General features: G+C 39.8%; 1 protein-coding gene across 3 annotated transcripts in view; it reads right to left on the minus strand.

Annotated features, from left to right (window-relative positions):
* LOC109935598 (acetyl-coenzyme A synthetase 2-like, mitochondrial) overlaps positions 1-15,488 on the minus strand; it is a 65,794-nt gene that overhangs the window by 26,658 nt on the left and 23,648 nt on the right. For 2 of the 3 annotated variants that reach the window (XM_048600753.1, XM_048600755.1), the window contains exons 6-8: positions 14,564-14,711; positions 7,248-7,385; positions 4,807-4,899 (exon numbers count right to left, since the gene is read on the minus strand). In XM_048600753.1, coding sequence (XP_048456710.1) covers positions 4,807-4,899; positions 7,248-7,385; positions 14,564-14,711 — 379 coding nt within the window. The remainder of the gene's footprint in view (positions 1-4,806; positions 4,900-7,247; positions 7,386-14,563; positions 14,712-15,488) is intronic. The other variant, XM_048600754.1, reaches the window with a different exon arrangement.

Here is a 15,488-nt window from a genome sequence, read left to right on the forward strand (position 1 = left end):
TCTCACTCCTGTTTGTTATCCCTGCTCATTGTGCAGAAACAGAAAATCAAAGAATAGTGTAGCACAAAATGAGGCCCTCCAGTCTGTGCCAGCTCTAAAAGTGAACCAGTTGATCTTATTCACTACAATTTTCCCTGCAAGTTTTCCTCCTTGAAGTAATTATCGAATGCACTTCTGAAAGCTTCTATTGTACCTGGAACCACCGATCTATTAAGTAACGAATTCTAATTCTTAACCATTTATAGTCATAGAGTCAAACAACATGGAAACAGACCGTTTGGCCCAACTCGTATATGCTGACCACATTTCGTAAACTGAACTCGTCCCGTTTGCCTGTATTTGGCCCACATCCCTCTAAATCTTTCCTATCCCTGTACCAGGCCAAATGTCTTTTAAATGCTGTTTTTGTATTCACCTCTACCATTTCCTCTGGCAGCCTGTTCCATTTATGCACCACCCTGTGTGAAACATTTGCCCCTCAAGTCCATCTTAAATCTTTCCCTTTTCACCTTAAACCTATGCCCTCTAGTTTTTGACTCCCCTACCCTGGGGAAAAAACCCTGGCTATTCACCTCCACTATGCCCTTCATGATTTCGTGCCCCCAGCTTCTTACGTTCCAAAGAAAAAAAAAATTCCAGCATATCCAGCCTCGCTATAACTCAAATCCTCCAATCTCGGTAACATTCTTTTAAATTTTTGCTGCGCCCTTTCTAGTTTAATAACATCTTTCCTATAGCAGGGCAGCCAGAATTGTATGCTATATTCCAAATGTGGCCTTACCAATGTCTTGTACAGCTGTAACATGACGTGCCAACCCCTGTACTCATTGCTCTGACCAGTGAAGGCAGCGTGCCAAACACCTTCTTTACCACTATATCTACCTGTGACGCCACTTTCAAGGAATTAAGTATCTGCATCCCAGGTCTCTGACGGAAACACATCCCCAGGGCGCTACCATTAACTGTGTAAGTCCTACCTTGGTTTGTCTTACCAAAATGCAAATCTTTACATTTATCTAAATTAAACTCCATCTGCCATTCCTCATCCCACTGGCCCAGTTGAACAAGATACCATTGTACTCTTAGATAACTTTTTCACTGTCCATTATACCACCAATTTTGGTGTCATCCGCAAACTTACTAACCATGCCTCCTACATTCTTATCAAAATCATTTAATTAAATAACAAACAACCGTAGACCCTTGCGGCACACAGTTTGTCGCAGGCTCCACTCTGAAAAACAACCCTCTACCACCACTCGCTGTCTCCTAACGTCAAGCAAATTTTGAATACAGTTGGCTAGTTCTCCCTGCATCCCGTGTGATCTAACCTTACTATTCAGTCAACGATGTGAAACCTTATCAAAGGTCTTGCTAAAGTACATTTGACAACATCTACTGCTCTGTCTTCTTGGTCACCACTTCAAAAAAACTCAATCAAGTTTGACAGACAAGATTTCCGACAGACAAGATTTCCAACACACAAAGCCATGCAAACTATCCCTAATAAACCTTGCTTTTCCAAATACATATAGATCCTGTCTCTCAGAAGCCCCTCCAACAACTTACCCGCCACTGAAATTAAGCACACTGGTCTGTACTTTCCTAGCCTCTCCTTTCAGCCTTTTTAAATAATGGCATAACATTACCATCCTCCAGTCTTTCAGCACCTCACCCATGGCTGTCGATGATACAAACATCTTGGCTAGAGCCCAGCAACTTCTTCCCTAGCTTCCCACAATGTCCTGGGATACACTTGATCAGCTCCCAGTGATTTACCTATCTTTATGGATTTTAAGACCTCCAGCATCTCCTCTTATGTAATGTGGACTCTTTTCAAGATGTCACTATTTAGTTTTCCGAGTTCTCTGGCTTCTATGTCTTTCTTTGTAGTAAATACTGACAAGAAATATTCGTTAAGGATCTCACCCATCTCCTGTGGTTCCACACATAGAAGGCCTCGTTGATCTTTAACGGTCCTATTCTTTCCCTAGCTAGTCTTAATATACTTGTAGAATCTCTTTGGATTCCCCTTAACCTTAAATAAAACCACTGAGATAGCAAGAACTGCGGATGTTGGATTCAGAGATAACACAGTGTGGTGCTGGAGGAACACAGCAAGCCAGGCAGCATCAGAGGAACAGGAAAGCTGACGTTTCAGGTCGGGACTCTTCTTCAGATTTTTCTGCTTTCCTGTACCTTTGATGCTGCCTGGCCTGCTGAGTTCCTCCAGCTCCACACTTTGTTATCTCCTAAATAAAACCATCTCATTTCACCTTTATGCCTTCCTGATTTCCCTCTTAAGTGTAGTCCTACACTCCCTATATTCCTCAAGGGTTTAACTTGATCCCAGCTGTCTATACCTGGCATATGCCTCCTTTTTCTTGACCAGAACCTCAATATGTTTAGTCATTCAATGTTCCCTACTCCTGCCATCCTTGCCCTTCACACTAACAGGAACATGCTGTCCCTGAACTCTTGTTATCTCACTTCTGAAAGCCTCCCACTTGTCAGATGACCCTTTATGTGCAAACAGCCTCCCCCAAACAACATTTGAAAATTCCTGTCTAATACCATTTGTTACATAAATAAGGCTTTTCCTCAAATCACCCTCCAGTTCTTTTGCCAATCACTTTAAAACTATGTCCTCTGACAATTGACCCTCTGGCTGTTAGAAATTGCTTATTTAAACCCTTTATGATGCAGCCCTCCTCTATAAATCTTCTCTTGTCCTTTTCTGTTCTAAGTAGGAGAATCTAACTTTTCTAGTCTATCCCAATAATGCAGCCATCCAGATAAAATGCCACAGAAGAGATTTACTTGAATGTTTCCAAGGATGAGGGATCACAGTTTTGAGGACTTTAAAAACCCATACATATATAGACAAAACCTCAACTGCATTCCCCTCATCCAAAAAAAATTTATCAATTTTACCCTTAACAAATCTGTGTTGTCTCCAATTTATTAGTCCATGCTTGTCCAAGTGGATGTTAATTTTCTCCAGAATTAATGTTTTAAAAAGGTTTCCCAACACTAGTGTTAAACAATCTGTGTGTAACTGTTAGTTTATCCTTCTCCTCCATTTCTTGAACAAGGTGTAACATTACAATCTGCCAGTTCTTCAGCGTTACCCCGGTTGCTAAGGAGAATTAAGAAGATTGTTGCCAGCCCCTTGACAATCTGTACCATTTCGTCATCAACTTAGGGATGCATTCAATCTGAACCTTTAAATACTTTAAATACAGCAGGTCTTCCTTATATCAAGTATCCTGGCAACTTCCTCATTTGGTAAACACTCTTGCAAAACACTCATTCAGTAGTACCCCAACTATGCCTTCTACTGCCACAAAGAAGTCTTCATTTTGGTCCATAATCAGTCCACAATTTCTGTTATAGTCCTTTCCACTATTAATTTGTCTATTGAAGGCTTTTGGGTTCCCTTTCACGTTATCCGGCATTCCCATTTCGTTTCTTTACACTTCTTCTTTCCCTTTCACTTATCCTCTGTACACCTTACATTCCACCAGATCCTCCCTTGTATTCCATGGACAGAATCAGAATCAATTATTCTGGCTGGTGACAAATAATGACCCATCAAAGTCCAGACAGTGACTGACATCTGTAGAATAATATACTTGGCAAAGTATCACATTTTTAGAGGAGAGATGGATAAGAACAGCAAAGAAAAAAACTAATTAATTTATATTAGAATGCAGCAATTATTTAATAACCAAGAATAGAAATTAAAGCCCACGTTACATGACAGTATCAGAGTTGAAAAGAATAGAACTGATAGGCAAATCAAGAAACAGCGATAAGATACTACCAAGCTTATCTTTCAAAGGCCAGTAGCAGAGAGAGAGAGTTAAGTGAGATAAGAGTTCCACAGTTCCATGGTCCTAGGAATGAAAGAGCTAAAGTTAAATGAGGTTACTCATTTTGTACTATCAATACCAGCACAATGACATTTGTCATAACTATATTATTTAGGAAATAAACAGAATCTACTACCCTCAGATTAAAAGGAACTATAAAGTGTTCTGTCAGCTTAGCCCTATCAGTATTAATCTCTGAATCAGACAATGTGCTTCATACTTGAGATCAGCAGCCCTGTTTGTTAGCGTGTAATTGAGGTTGTGTGCAGTGCAAGAACTTTTAAATGATCCTGATTTCCATATACAATTGTCTTTTAGCTTGAATCAGGTGGGTGCTTTAGACATGCAAGCAATAGGACCCTCTTCTGGTGCAGTGATAGTGTCCCTCCCTCTGTCCAAGTCTCACTTGCTCCAGAGGTGTGTTGTAACATGTCTGAACAGATTGATTAAAAATATGTATGCCCCTTACACTGACTGCTTCAGCAGTATTATCTTAAGGACATTACTGTTCCCTCAATACCAGGTGAAGGCATTCAAAGTTGAGACTCTTCTTAGTTTGAGAGTGTTCAGCAACCATAATAACCAATTCAGATTTGAAATCCTCTTACAACAACATTGTACATTCATAAAATATAGGATGGCAGTACTCCACAGGATATAATCTGACAAATATTGATACCAAGATGAGAAAGAAATATTACATTAGGTGACCAAAGACTTGGTCAAAAATGTATATATTGAGGAATGCATTAAAGGCAGAGAGGTGGAAGGGAATTCTAGAGTTTAGAGCTTGAATAACTGACACACAGCGACCAATGATGAATTGTGGGGTGCACAAGAAGCGAAGGAATGCTTAAATGCACTTTCAGTGCAAAAAGCACAAAAAATTCTAAATTGTCTGAATATTTACGCATATCCAAACTTTCCTCACCTGTCTGCCACCAGGTATCCACAAGTGTACATCGGCCATCTCCCACAACCTTCCAAAACCACTCCCAGGCCTCGTGGTTAATAGGTTCCCCTACTATAAGAGAAACATTAGCAGCTAAACTATGCAGAGTAGATTGAGGAAGTAGTTTGAGAATTGCAATTGGGGTTAAATCACAGTACAGAATTATCCTAGAATTCATGAACCAAATGCATAAATACACATGGCTGATTTAGTCAGTCCTGAATATTTTTTCCCATTCCACTCTTAAAATATTACCCCAGCCCCACACCTGATCCCCACATATCTGGGCTATTATGCTGAGTTATAAGGAAGAGAACATTTTCTTTCTATTCATTCATGGTATGAATTGCTGGCTAAGCCAAAAGTTGTTACTCATCCCTATATGTCTTCAAGAAGGTGTTGGTGAACTGTCATTTTGTATCACTGCAGATTCACTAACGTCCTTTAGGAAACACAATCTGCCATCCTTATTTGATCTGGCCTGCATGTTACTCCAGACCCACAGCAATAACGGTTGACTCTTAACTAGCCTCTGAGCAATTACAAATGCTCTACTAGCCAACAGCACCCACATCCCATCAATGAATATTAATGAAATTCCTGGTGGGTAGATACTGCACAGTACTGTTATGCTCAAGAACTACTTAAGCACTGGAGCTGCAGTCATCCAGGAAAGTGGGGAGTATTCCATTGCAGATCTGAGTTGTGCCATATAAATGGTAGACAGACTATGGGGAGTCAGGAGGTGAGTCACTCACTGCAGAATTCCTAGTCTCTGACCTGTTCTTGTAGCCACACTTTTTATACAATTAGTCCACTTCATATTCTGGTCAATAATCTCGTTCAAGACCAATTGGAATCTTCTATGTTTTAGCAGGTATTTATATAGGTGTTTTGAGAGGATAGCTCAGGTGGCTGGATGACTGGTTTGCAATGCAGAGTGATGCTACAGCATGGATTCAATTCCTGTGATCAATATGAACATCCTGCCTTGTCAACCTCGCATGAGGTGTGGTGACCGTCAGGGTAAACCACCACCAGTCATCTCTCTCTAATGGGAGTATAGCGCTATAGTCCTCTGGGACTATGGCAACTTTACCCTTGAGAAGATGCTTTCTTTGTTAGGGAATAATCTCTCAATAAGTGCTCACCTGTTAAGAGTTTCACTTGTTCATTATTACATGAGCTATTACTGATCAGAGATAATAATAACTACCACTCCAGACAACTGAACTTCCAATTCCAAGTTTCAAGGTTATATTAGACTTGACTGACATTTGCAGTCCATTATAGAAATCACTTTTGACTAATTACTCAGGGCAGGGAGGGAAATTTCTAGGGAATGTGGAGTAGATTGGCAATTTTCAAGTCACTTCTGCCTCATAGGTTGAAAGAAATATATTGATGAGCTCGGGATAGAACCTTTGTGCCACACAAGGCAAGGTATTGCCCATCTCTAAAAAGAGAGAACCCAGCAATCAATGGGATTACCATTGTGAATCCCCTCCTATCAATATCCCACAATTACCATTTATCAGAAACTGAACTGGACCAACTATATAAGTACTGCGGCTACAAGAGTAAGTTAACGGCTAGGAATTCTGAAGCGAGTAACACACCCCCGTACTTCAAGTCTACAAGGCACAAGTCAAGAGTGTGGAGGAATGCTTTCCACTTGCTTGGATGGGTGCAGCTTCAACAACACTCAAGAAGCTTAGCACCACCTGGAACAATGCAACATGCTTGGCTGGCACCCTATCAACCACCTTCTACGTTCACTCCCTTCACCCAGATGCACAGTGGCAGCAGTATGTGCAATCTACGTGGTGCACTGAAGTAATCACCAAGAATCTTCCAACTTACCTTCCATACCAGACACCTTTACCACCGAGAAGGATAAGGGCAGCAAATGCATAGGAACACCAGTACCTGCAAGTTCCCCTCCAAGCCACCTACTATTCTGATGTGGATCTATATTATTGTTCCTCCATTGTTGCTGGGTCAAAAACCTGGCATTGTGGGTGTACCTACGCTAAACAGAGTGTAGCAATCCAAGAAGACAGCTCACCACCATCTTCTCAGCAGCAGCTAAGGATGGGCTATAAATGCTGACCCAGCCAGCATCAACCCTATCCCCTGGGTGAATAAAAAAAATTACCATAAGGAATTGAGGCACTGTGGCACTATCAGGGAACTCACATGTTAATTCTACTTACAGTAGTTTATTAAGTTAAATAGACCCTAGCATGTAATAAAAGCAGATCATTTTGGAACTACCCAGCAATCAGCCAACATACATGGACAGAGAAGTGATTACCTACAATTCCCTGGCTTATCTTGGTCTTCTTCATTGAATTGGAGAATGACAAGTTGGCCTGTCTACAAAGTGAATTATTAATCCGGAAATCACTGGCATTTACCCGTGCCTAGTGTTTTCAAGGATGATCGATCATACTTGGACACCCAGCTGTCTCCATATTTCAGTAGCAGACGAATGGCTGTTGGAGCCCCATAAAACTGATTGATTTGTAACCGCTGCACAGTTTCCCAGTATCTACCTAATAAACAAATGTAATGAAAATTAATAATTGCACACTTCATCTTTCATGAATTCAATCAAAACGCATCTAAACTAATCCAGTTGTTTAACTGAGGTCAATTGGTGTCAATAGATTGGAAAAATAGGTGTTTCTTAGTTAATTAATTCAGTTTAATAGTATACAGTAGTTTCAGACTTACTTACATCAGTCTTTCCCATTGAGATCGAAAGTGAAATAATTAAAGTATTCAACTTAAATAAAGAAATAAAAACTCCATGGAAAGATGATACATTGGCTAAGTAACGAGGGTAAGAGTTGTGTTAATTTGAAGAAACAGTTTTACAACTTTGCTTGACCTTTCTTAAGTCATTAAAGTTTTTCACTGTACCAACTTCCACAGTTGAGTTTCTGCATTACAGAACTTCCTTTATTTTTATCCCCTTTGTTCATCCTTCATCAAACACTCAGTTTCCGGCCGACCCTCATGTGATGATGGCTGTTTCCTCACTTTATGTCAGTGGTCCATCCACAAACGTAAATTTGAGATATGGTATGGTTATCTTGGTATAAATAGTCTCCTTATGTCATGGTCTGCTCCACTGAATGTTGCACTCTGTGTCTCACTTTATTTTATTTATAGCTTAAAAACTGATAGAAAATTTCTATCAGAATGAAAAGCTTTGATTATGTGGAGAAATTACAGGATCTCTGAGATTGTTCTCCTTACAGCAGAAAAGGTGAATATTTCATGCTGGTATTCAAAGTTATGAAGTGTTTGAGTAGAGACTATAGAGGTGAGAACTTATTGCTGCAAATTGTGAATTAGAATGCGACAGTTGAGATATAGCTACAGAATATCTACAGAATATTAGAAAAAAATTCTACAGAATTATGAGTATAACATCAAACAGAGGTCCTATTTGAATAGTTCATTCAAAAAGCCAGACATGATGGGCTGATGTACTGATACACATGATGCCTCCTTATGTATTGTATTATTCTTCGAAACTGTTCCCTCTGGCAAATGGACAATAACCAAAGGATATATTTAAGATAAATGGCAAAGGAACCAGAGAGGAACAGATGAGGAACATTTATTTTTACACAGTGAGTTTTTATGATGTGAAATGCACTGCCTAAAAGAATGGTAGTAGCAGATTCAATAGTAACTTTCAAAAGAGATCCAGATATATATTTGAAAATAAAAGAAAATGCATAGATGTGGGGTAAGAGGCAACAGAATGCAGCTAATTTACTGTCTCTTTTAAAAGCTGACCCAGGCATGATGGGCGAAATGGCCTCTCTTTGTGCTGTAATATGCTAAGATTTGATTGTGCAGTTTTGTAGTGGTTATATTCCCAATAAGGTCAGAGCAAATTAATTCATCAAGGCATTTGAGAATTTGAATTCAGTTCAAACTAATTTGTATAATTTGCAAATAAAAAGCTGATTTAGTTCCCACCACTCACAGCGGGTACGTGAGTGCTGATGAAATTTACTTGCTATACAAGACAGATAGTCTATCTCCTCTATCTGTGATATTTGTGACGTTCAGTGGAAATTGCTGAAGAACCACTGAAATATCAACAGTTAAGTGCAAAAATTTACTCAAATTTCAGCTATTACACTGTAATGCTTTTGGATATTTTAAATCATCCCTTATGCAGAAAGGTATAGTCAGAAAACTGAAAACCAAACAATGTTAAGGGAAATTCAATTGTAATAACGCAGTTTTAAAAACATTTATTGCTGGATTGTTGGTCCTACCAGCTGAGCTAGCAATTATTGCCACTTGAACTGACTGACTTACTAGGGCCATTTCAAAAGTCACTTAAGGCCCAACCACATGCTGTTGTTCTGGCATCATACGTAGGCCAGACCAGGCAAGGTAAACAGATTTCCTCCCCTCAAAGATATTAGTGAACCAGATGGGTTTTTAAGACAATTGAGAATGGTTACATGATCACTATGAGACTAAATTTTAATTCCAGATTTTCATTGATTCAAATTTCACCATCTACCCTGACGGGATTCAAGCCCATGTCCCCAGAGCATTAACTCTGGATTACTCATCCAGCGACAATACCACTACACCACCACCTTCCCATTAGCAGTCGAACCATTACAAAGAAAATAAGAAAGCACTTGTCTTAGTATGGCTCTTGTCATGACCTCAGGACACCCTGAAGCACCTTCCAGCCAATTTAAGTACTTACTAAAGGGTCAACGCTGTAGTGGTTGAAGAAATGTGGCAATTAACTTATGATCAGAAAGGCCCCACCAATAGCAGTAAGAAAAGAACCAGATCATCCGTTTTAAGTGATCTTGTACAAGGGTCAAATATTGGACTGGACATTAGAGGGAATATCCTAACACTCCTTCAACATTATGCCATGAAATCTTTTATGTTCATCTGAGATGGAAGGCGTGTTAATGCCTCCTGTAGAAGATGGCAATTCTGACAAAGAAGTGATCCTTCAGTATTGCACCAGGGCACACATTGAAAGTTTTTGCTGAATCTCTGAAGTGGGGCTCAAATCCACAACATCTAGGTAAGAGGCAAGAGTGCTGCTACCACTAAGTATTCTAGGGCGTTATATCTTACATATATATCTTATATCTAATTAGATATAATAATATCTAATTATTAGGCTGGAGAACTATGCCTTAATGAAGTATACACTAAATTAACTAGCTGAACATCTGTCTCGGTCCTAAATTGGCACCATGTTTATCATTTTGCAAATAGCAACTTTGTAATTTACTTTGCACTGTTTGATGAATGGATTCTTGATCTCTGCTAAGGCTTGTTAGCTGTACAGACTTTATCAGTAGATGCGACCATAAAGCTGTCAGACTGTCAGCAAAATCCCAACTGATTTGCTAATATCCATACAGCGATTCACGATGAAAGCCCATCACCATCATCTCAGGGCAACTAGAGAACAGTTATAATTGATTGGAAGGTAGCAAACCACTGTTCAAGAAAGGAGGGAGGGAGAGAGAGAGCAAACAGGAAAATACAGGCCAGTTGGCTTCACGTCAGTTCATGGGCAACACCGGGATCTATTATTAAGAAAGTGGTAACAGGCACCTAGAATATCCTATGATTTAGCAAAGTAAATATGATTTTATGAAAGGGAAATTTAACAAATCTAATCATTTTCTAGGGATGCAACAAACAGAACAAATAAAGGGGAGCTAGTGGCAATAAATGGCAACTTTTACAATAATGCTCACTTCCCGAGCATAAATTTTAGAAAATGTGAAAATGTAGAAAATACAGAGCAAAAGCAAAAGAATGCAAATATTCAAACAGACCTTTAAGAAAATCATAACTGCAGATCCAAACAGTTCCCATTTTGTATTGGTCTCCAAGACAAATGGAGTGATATGATTAAAGAAACATTGAAACAGAATCAGAGGTAGGCTATTTGATCCTTTGAGCTTGATCACAGCTATTCACTCAACTCAGAACTGCTTTCATCCCATACCCTTTGATCCCTTAAGCTTTAATAACAATATTTAACTCCTTGAACACATTCAAGATTTTGGCCTCAATTGCATTCTGTGGCAGAGAATTCCACAGGCTCACCACTGTCTGAGTGAAGAAATTTCTCCTCATTTGAGTCCTCAGTGGCTTACCCAATACCCATAGACTGTGACCCCTGGTTCTGAACTCTCCAATCATCAGGAACATCCTTCCTGCATTTACCCTGTCTAGTGCTCTTATAACTTTATAGGTTTCTACTCATTCTTCTCAAGTGCACTGAATAAAATCCTAACCAATCTAGTCTCTCTTTATGTGTTAGTCCTGCCATCCCAAGAATCAGTCTGGTAAATTTTATTTGCACTTCTTCCATAGGCAGAACATCCTTCCTCAGATAAGGAGACTAAAAGTACACTTAATATTCTAGGTATGGTTTTGACCAGGCCCTGTACAATTGCAGCAAGACATCCCTGCCCCTGACGCAAATCCTCTCACTACAAAAGCAACATACCATTTGCCTTCTTTACACCTGCTGCATCTGCATACTTACTTTCAGTGACTGATGTACAAGGATACCCAAGTTTCATTGCACCTCCCCCTTTCCCAACCTATCGCAATTCAGTAATAACCTACCTTCCTGTGGATAACCACACATTTATCAACATTATACTTCATCTGCTACGCATTTGCTGACTCACTCGACTTGTCCAAATTGCACTGAAGCATCTCTTGTACCCTCCTCACAGCTCTCCATCCCACCCAGCTTTTTTGTCTGTGAACTTGGAGATTTTAAATTTAGTGTCCATATCTATAAATCATTAATCAACAAAGAGTATTTCACATGGCACTAATTTTTGTGGTTTGGCTAAATCCTACTAAGGTCACTTGAAAGCTGGAAAAAAAAAATGCTCTCACAAATGCAATGCCTTGCTAGTTGACTGCCAAGGCCTAGTTGAGTAAGTCACGCTCCCAAAGTATGTATGGGTATGTGTATTGGTGTTCAACTGTTTCTTGTAGCTATTTATGCAAGTATATTTGATAAAGGATAACTAACCCCCAATCATGCTTTCATATCTATGGACCACAGTAAACTTTGACCTTCAGGACATAAGTAGTTCCACCAGGCAATTAAAATAGTAGTAGATATACAACTAACTTGCTAACTGATAGATCAGAAAGTGAAATCTGCTTCCTTTTCAGTCAGATGTTGGAAGAAAGAAGATAATGATCAGCTAATTACTCTTTTTGTGTTTCCTGTGAGGTAAATATCTTGGACCCTGGAAGATGTTAAGAAATCACAAGCACAAGCACAAGCCCATCTTTGATTGAACTATGTCTAGACCACTACTAATATGCATAGAAACGTAGAATATAGGAGCAGGAGGAGGCCATTTGGCCCTTCAAGCCTGCTCTGCCATTCTTCACGATCATGACTGATTGTCCAACTCAATAGCCTAATCCTGCTTTCTCCCCATAACCTTTGATCCCATTCACCCCAAGTGCTATATCTAGTCGCCGCTTGAATACATTCTGTGTTTTGGCATCAACTACTTCCTGTGGTAATGAATTCCACAGGCTCACCACTCTTTGGGTGAAGAAATATCTCCTCATCTCCGTCCTAAATCATCCAACCCGAATCCTCATACTGTGACCCCTGGTTCTCGACACACCCACCATTGGGAACATCCTCCCTGCATCTAACCTGTCCAGTCCCATTATAATTTTATAAGTCTGTATGAGATTCCCCCTCATTCGTCTGAACTCTAGCGAAAACAGTCCCAACCTAGTCAATCTCTCCTCACACGTCAGATCCACCATCCTTGGAGTCAGCCTGGTAAACCTTCGCTGCACTCCCTCAAGGGTAAGAGCATCCTTCTTCAGAAAAAGATACCAAGATTGCACACAATATTCCTGGTGTGATCTCACTAAGGCCCTGTACAACTGCGACAACACATCCCTGCTCCTGTACTCGAAACCTCTTGCAATAAAGGCCAACATACCATTTGCCTTCTATACCGCCTGCTGCACCTGCATGCTTACCTTCAGCGTCTGGTGCACAAGGATGCCCAGGTCCCACTGCACAGTCCCCTCTCCCAATTTACAGCCATTCAGGTAGTAATCTGCCTTAAACTTCAGACTGCACTGTGGATAGAACCCTTGGTTTATTCCCAACACGTACACTTTGCATTTCTTATTTCATTTCCATACATACCAGAAAGTATTCCTTGATCTTAGATGATAAGTAACATCGATGATCAGTGTTTAGGGAAATAACTTCTTGACTTATGGTTCTTTCAATCAATTAAAACAATTTGCATTTCTTATGTAATTGTGTATTTTGTCTATCTCTTTTGCTCATAGGTTTGCTCTGTAAAGGTATCTTTATGAGTACAAAGTTGTACCTTAAATATCTGTTAATTTGAGAACAAGCTATTAGCTTTTCATGGTTAATGTATGGTTTCAAGTACTGTAAACTTCAACAACGCATGGATCTTAATGCTCCTCTTCCTCCTCTTTTACTTTTCTCTGATCCTAACTCTTCTTACAAACTTACTCTTGCAGTGAATTTACAAAGCCTCAGATTTTCAGTACCCGCAGTATTCTGCATTTTACATAATTGTGTGCTTTCACACATGGAAAATTTGTGTCCGCTTCCATGTATAGAGACACTGCACTGCTTGAATTACAAGCCTTAGGAAGATTGTCATCTTGGATTTTTTAGAATCCACTGAAATTGAGACATGCACAGAACCTCATTCTGGCTCCTGGTTGTGGAATCATATTTATTGCAACAGGAAGGCCCAGTCTATAGGTTTCACAGTAGCATTTACCTCAATTTTCCTCAAAGTCTATTAGTGTCAGGTCTCATCTAGGAGGAGGTAAAACAGGGAGCAGAGGACAGGGACACTGCCAGTGAACTGGGATGGAATGTGGAAGAAATGCCAGCATAGTGAGCAAAGAAAGCCAGGATGAATAGGTATCGGGGTAACAAGAATCACTAACAAACTGGAGATTGGGAAATGGTAGCAGTGTGAACTGGGAGATACATATAAAACAATCCAGTAAGACTGAAGGACAAGTAGTTTAGAAATAACATGAAACAATTTAACAGTTAGATCTAGCTCCCAATTTTACTGAAGAAAAATCTCTTGCACTTATTGACAAAGTCTTTCTCAGTTTTCACATATTCCTATATCTGCTAAATGGATCCCAGACATTGAACAGTCACTCCCTGGAAATACAAAACTGTGCCCTAATCTCACAGCTATGAGCATTTCTAACATTTTAGACGTGGATACATAGCGATGGTGTCAAGAAGTACCACAGGGTTGAGTTTAACTCAATCTGCCCAGTGGAAACCACAGTACCAGGTTGAGCATGTGAATCAATTGAATGACTTGTCTGTCAATGTTTGCCCTCAATTCTGCCATCTGCATTTTACATTGCTGTTCGAATCAGACAGCAAAGCAACCCACACAAAGTGAGTTGGGTCCTACATTAAATAATCAGATCAGGATATTGTGAGGTTATCACAGCCTAACTTAACTGAAACGTGCAATTTCCTGGTAAACACCAACTGGCAGTTAAAAACACCCCAACCCTGGTACCCAAGTTAACATTTACTTCCCTTCAGTGTACCAACAATCGTAGGGATTGCAAACAGGTATATACATTTTTTTTTGATAATAGTCCTTATCGTGTTTACCTGGATTCGGATAGATAGGAGTGCTCTCAAATAGCACAGTGGTGCCTCCATTGCAAAGTGGGCCATAGACCACATAACTGTGCCCCGTAATCCAGCCAATATCTGCCATACAGCCAAAAATATCACCTTTTTGATAATCAAAGACATACTGAAAGATAAAATTTGTATGTTAAATATTATGAATTAGTACCTGGAACAGAAAAAGCATTACACTACTTAAAGATTCACATTACAGGTAACAAATAAAACTAGCACTTGAAGACAGACCCTGCAATACCAATTTACAAGCAAGTAATTCAAGTAGTCAAATGAGTCAGCCCTATTAAAATAACTGAATAAGGAAGTTAAATGAATGAGGCCAAGTGTGTGGGTTTAGTTTGCAGATGGGGATGAAGTCCTGGAAAAATACAAGTGTATCAGGAATCCCGTTCCAACCCGCCAACTTCCACATTTAACTGCAGTATGTCACATGAGATCACGTCCCTCAGGAGAGGCGGGTTGTCAATTTTCTTATGTAAAAGATCAACTCCTGTGATAATAACACACAGGTTGAAGCAAAAGTTTGGCTCCACAGGTTTCCCATGCTTCCTAGAACTTGCAAGGTGAATGCAAGATAAGACAAAAGTGGCAACTAAAGGGGTGAAAGCCATGAGAAGGAAATCTGGTTGTAGAAAATGGTATATTCGCAGTACTTTTACTGAGATATTGCACAGGAGGTTATTTTACATGCAGTGAAGATGCCATCAACACAGAGCCTGATTTGCACTTTGGAGCTCTGAACTATCACATTTTCTGAGTGTTGTTTATACAGGGTTACTTTGAACTTCAGATGATATCCAAAATAAATCACCAGCAGCAGCAGATCCAAAAGCAGCAACAGGCAAAGCACTAGGTGGCAAAAGGACCTCCAATAGCAACAGCCCAC

Source organism: Rhincodon typus, chromosome 9 (genome assembly GCF_021869965.1).
Source record: "Rhincodon typus isolate 14 chromosome 9, sRhiTyp1.1, whole genome shotgun sequence".
In the NCBI taxonomy this organism is placed as follows: Eukaryota; Metazoa; Chordata; class Chondrichthyes; order Orectolobiformes; family Rhincodontidae; genus Rhincodon; species Rhincodon typus.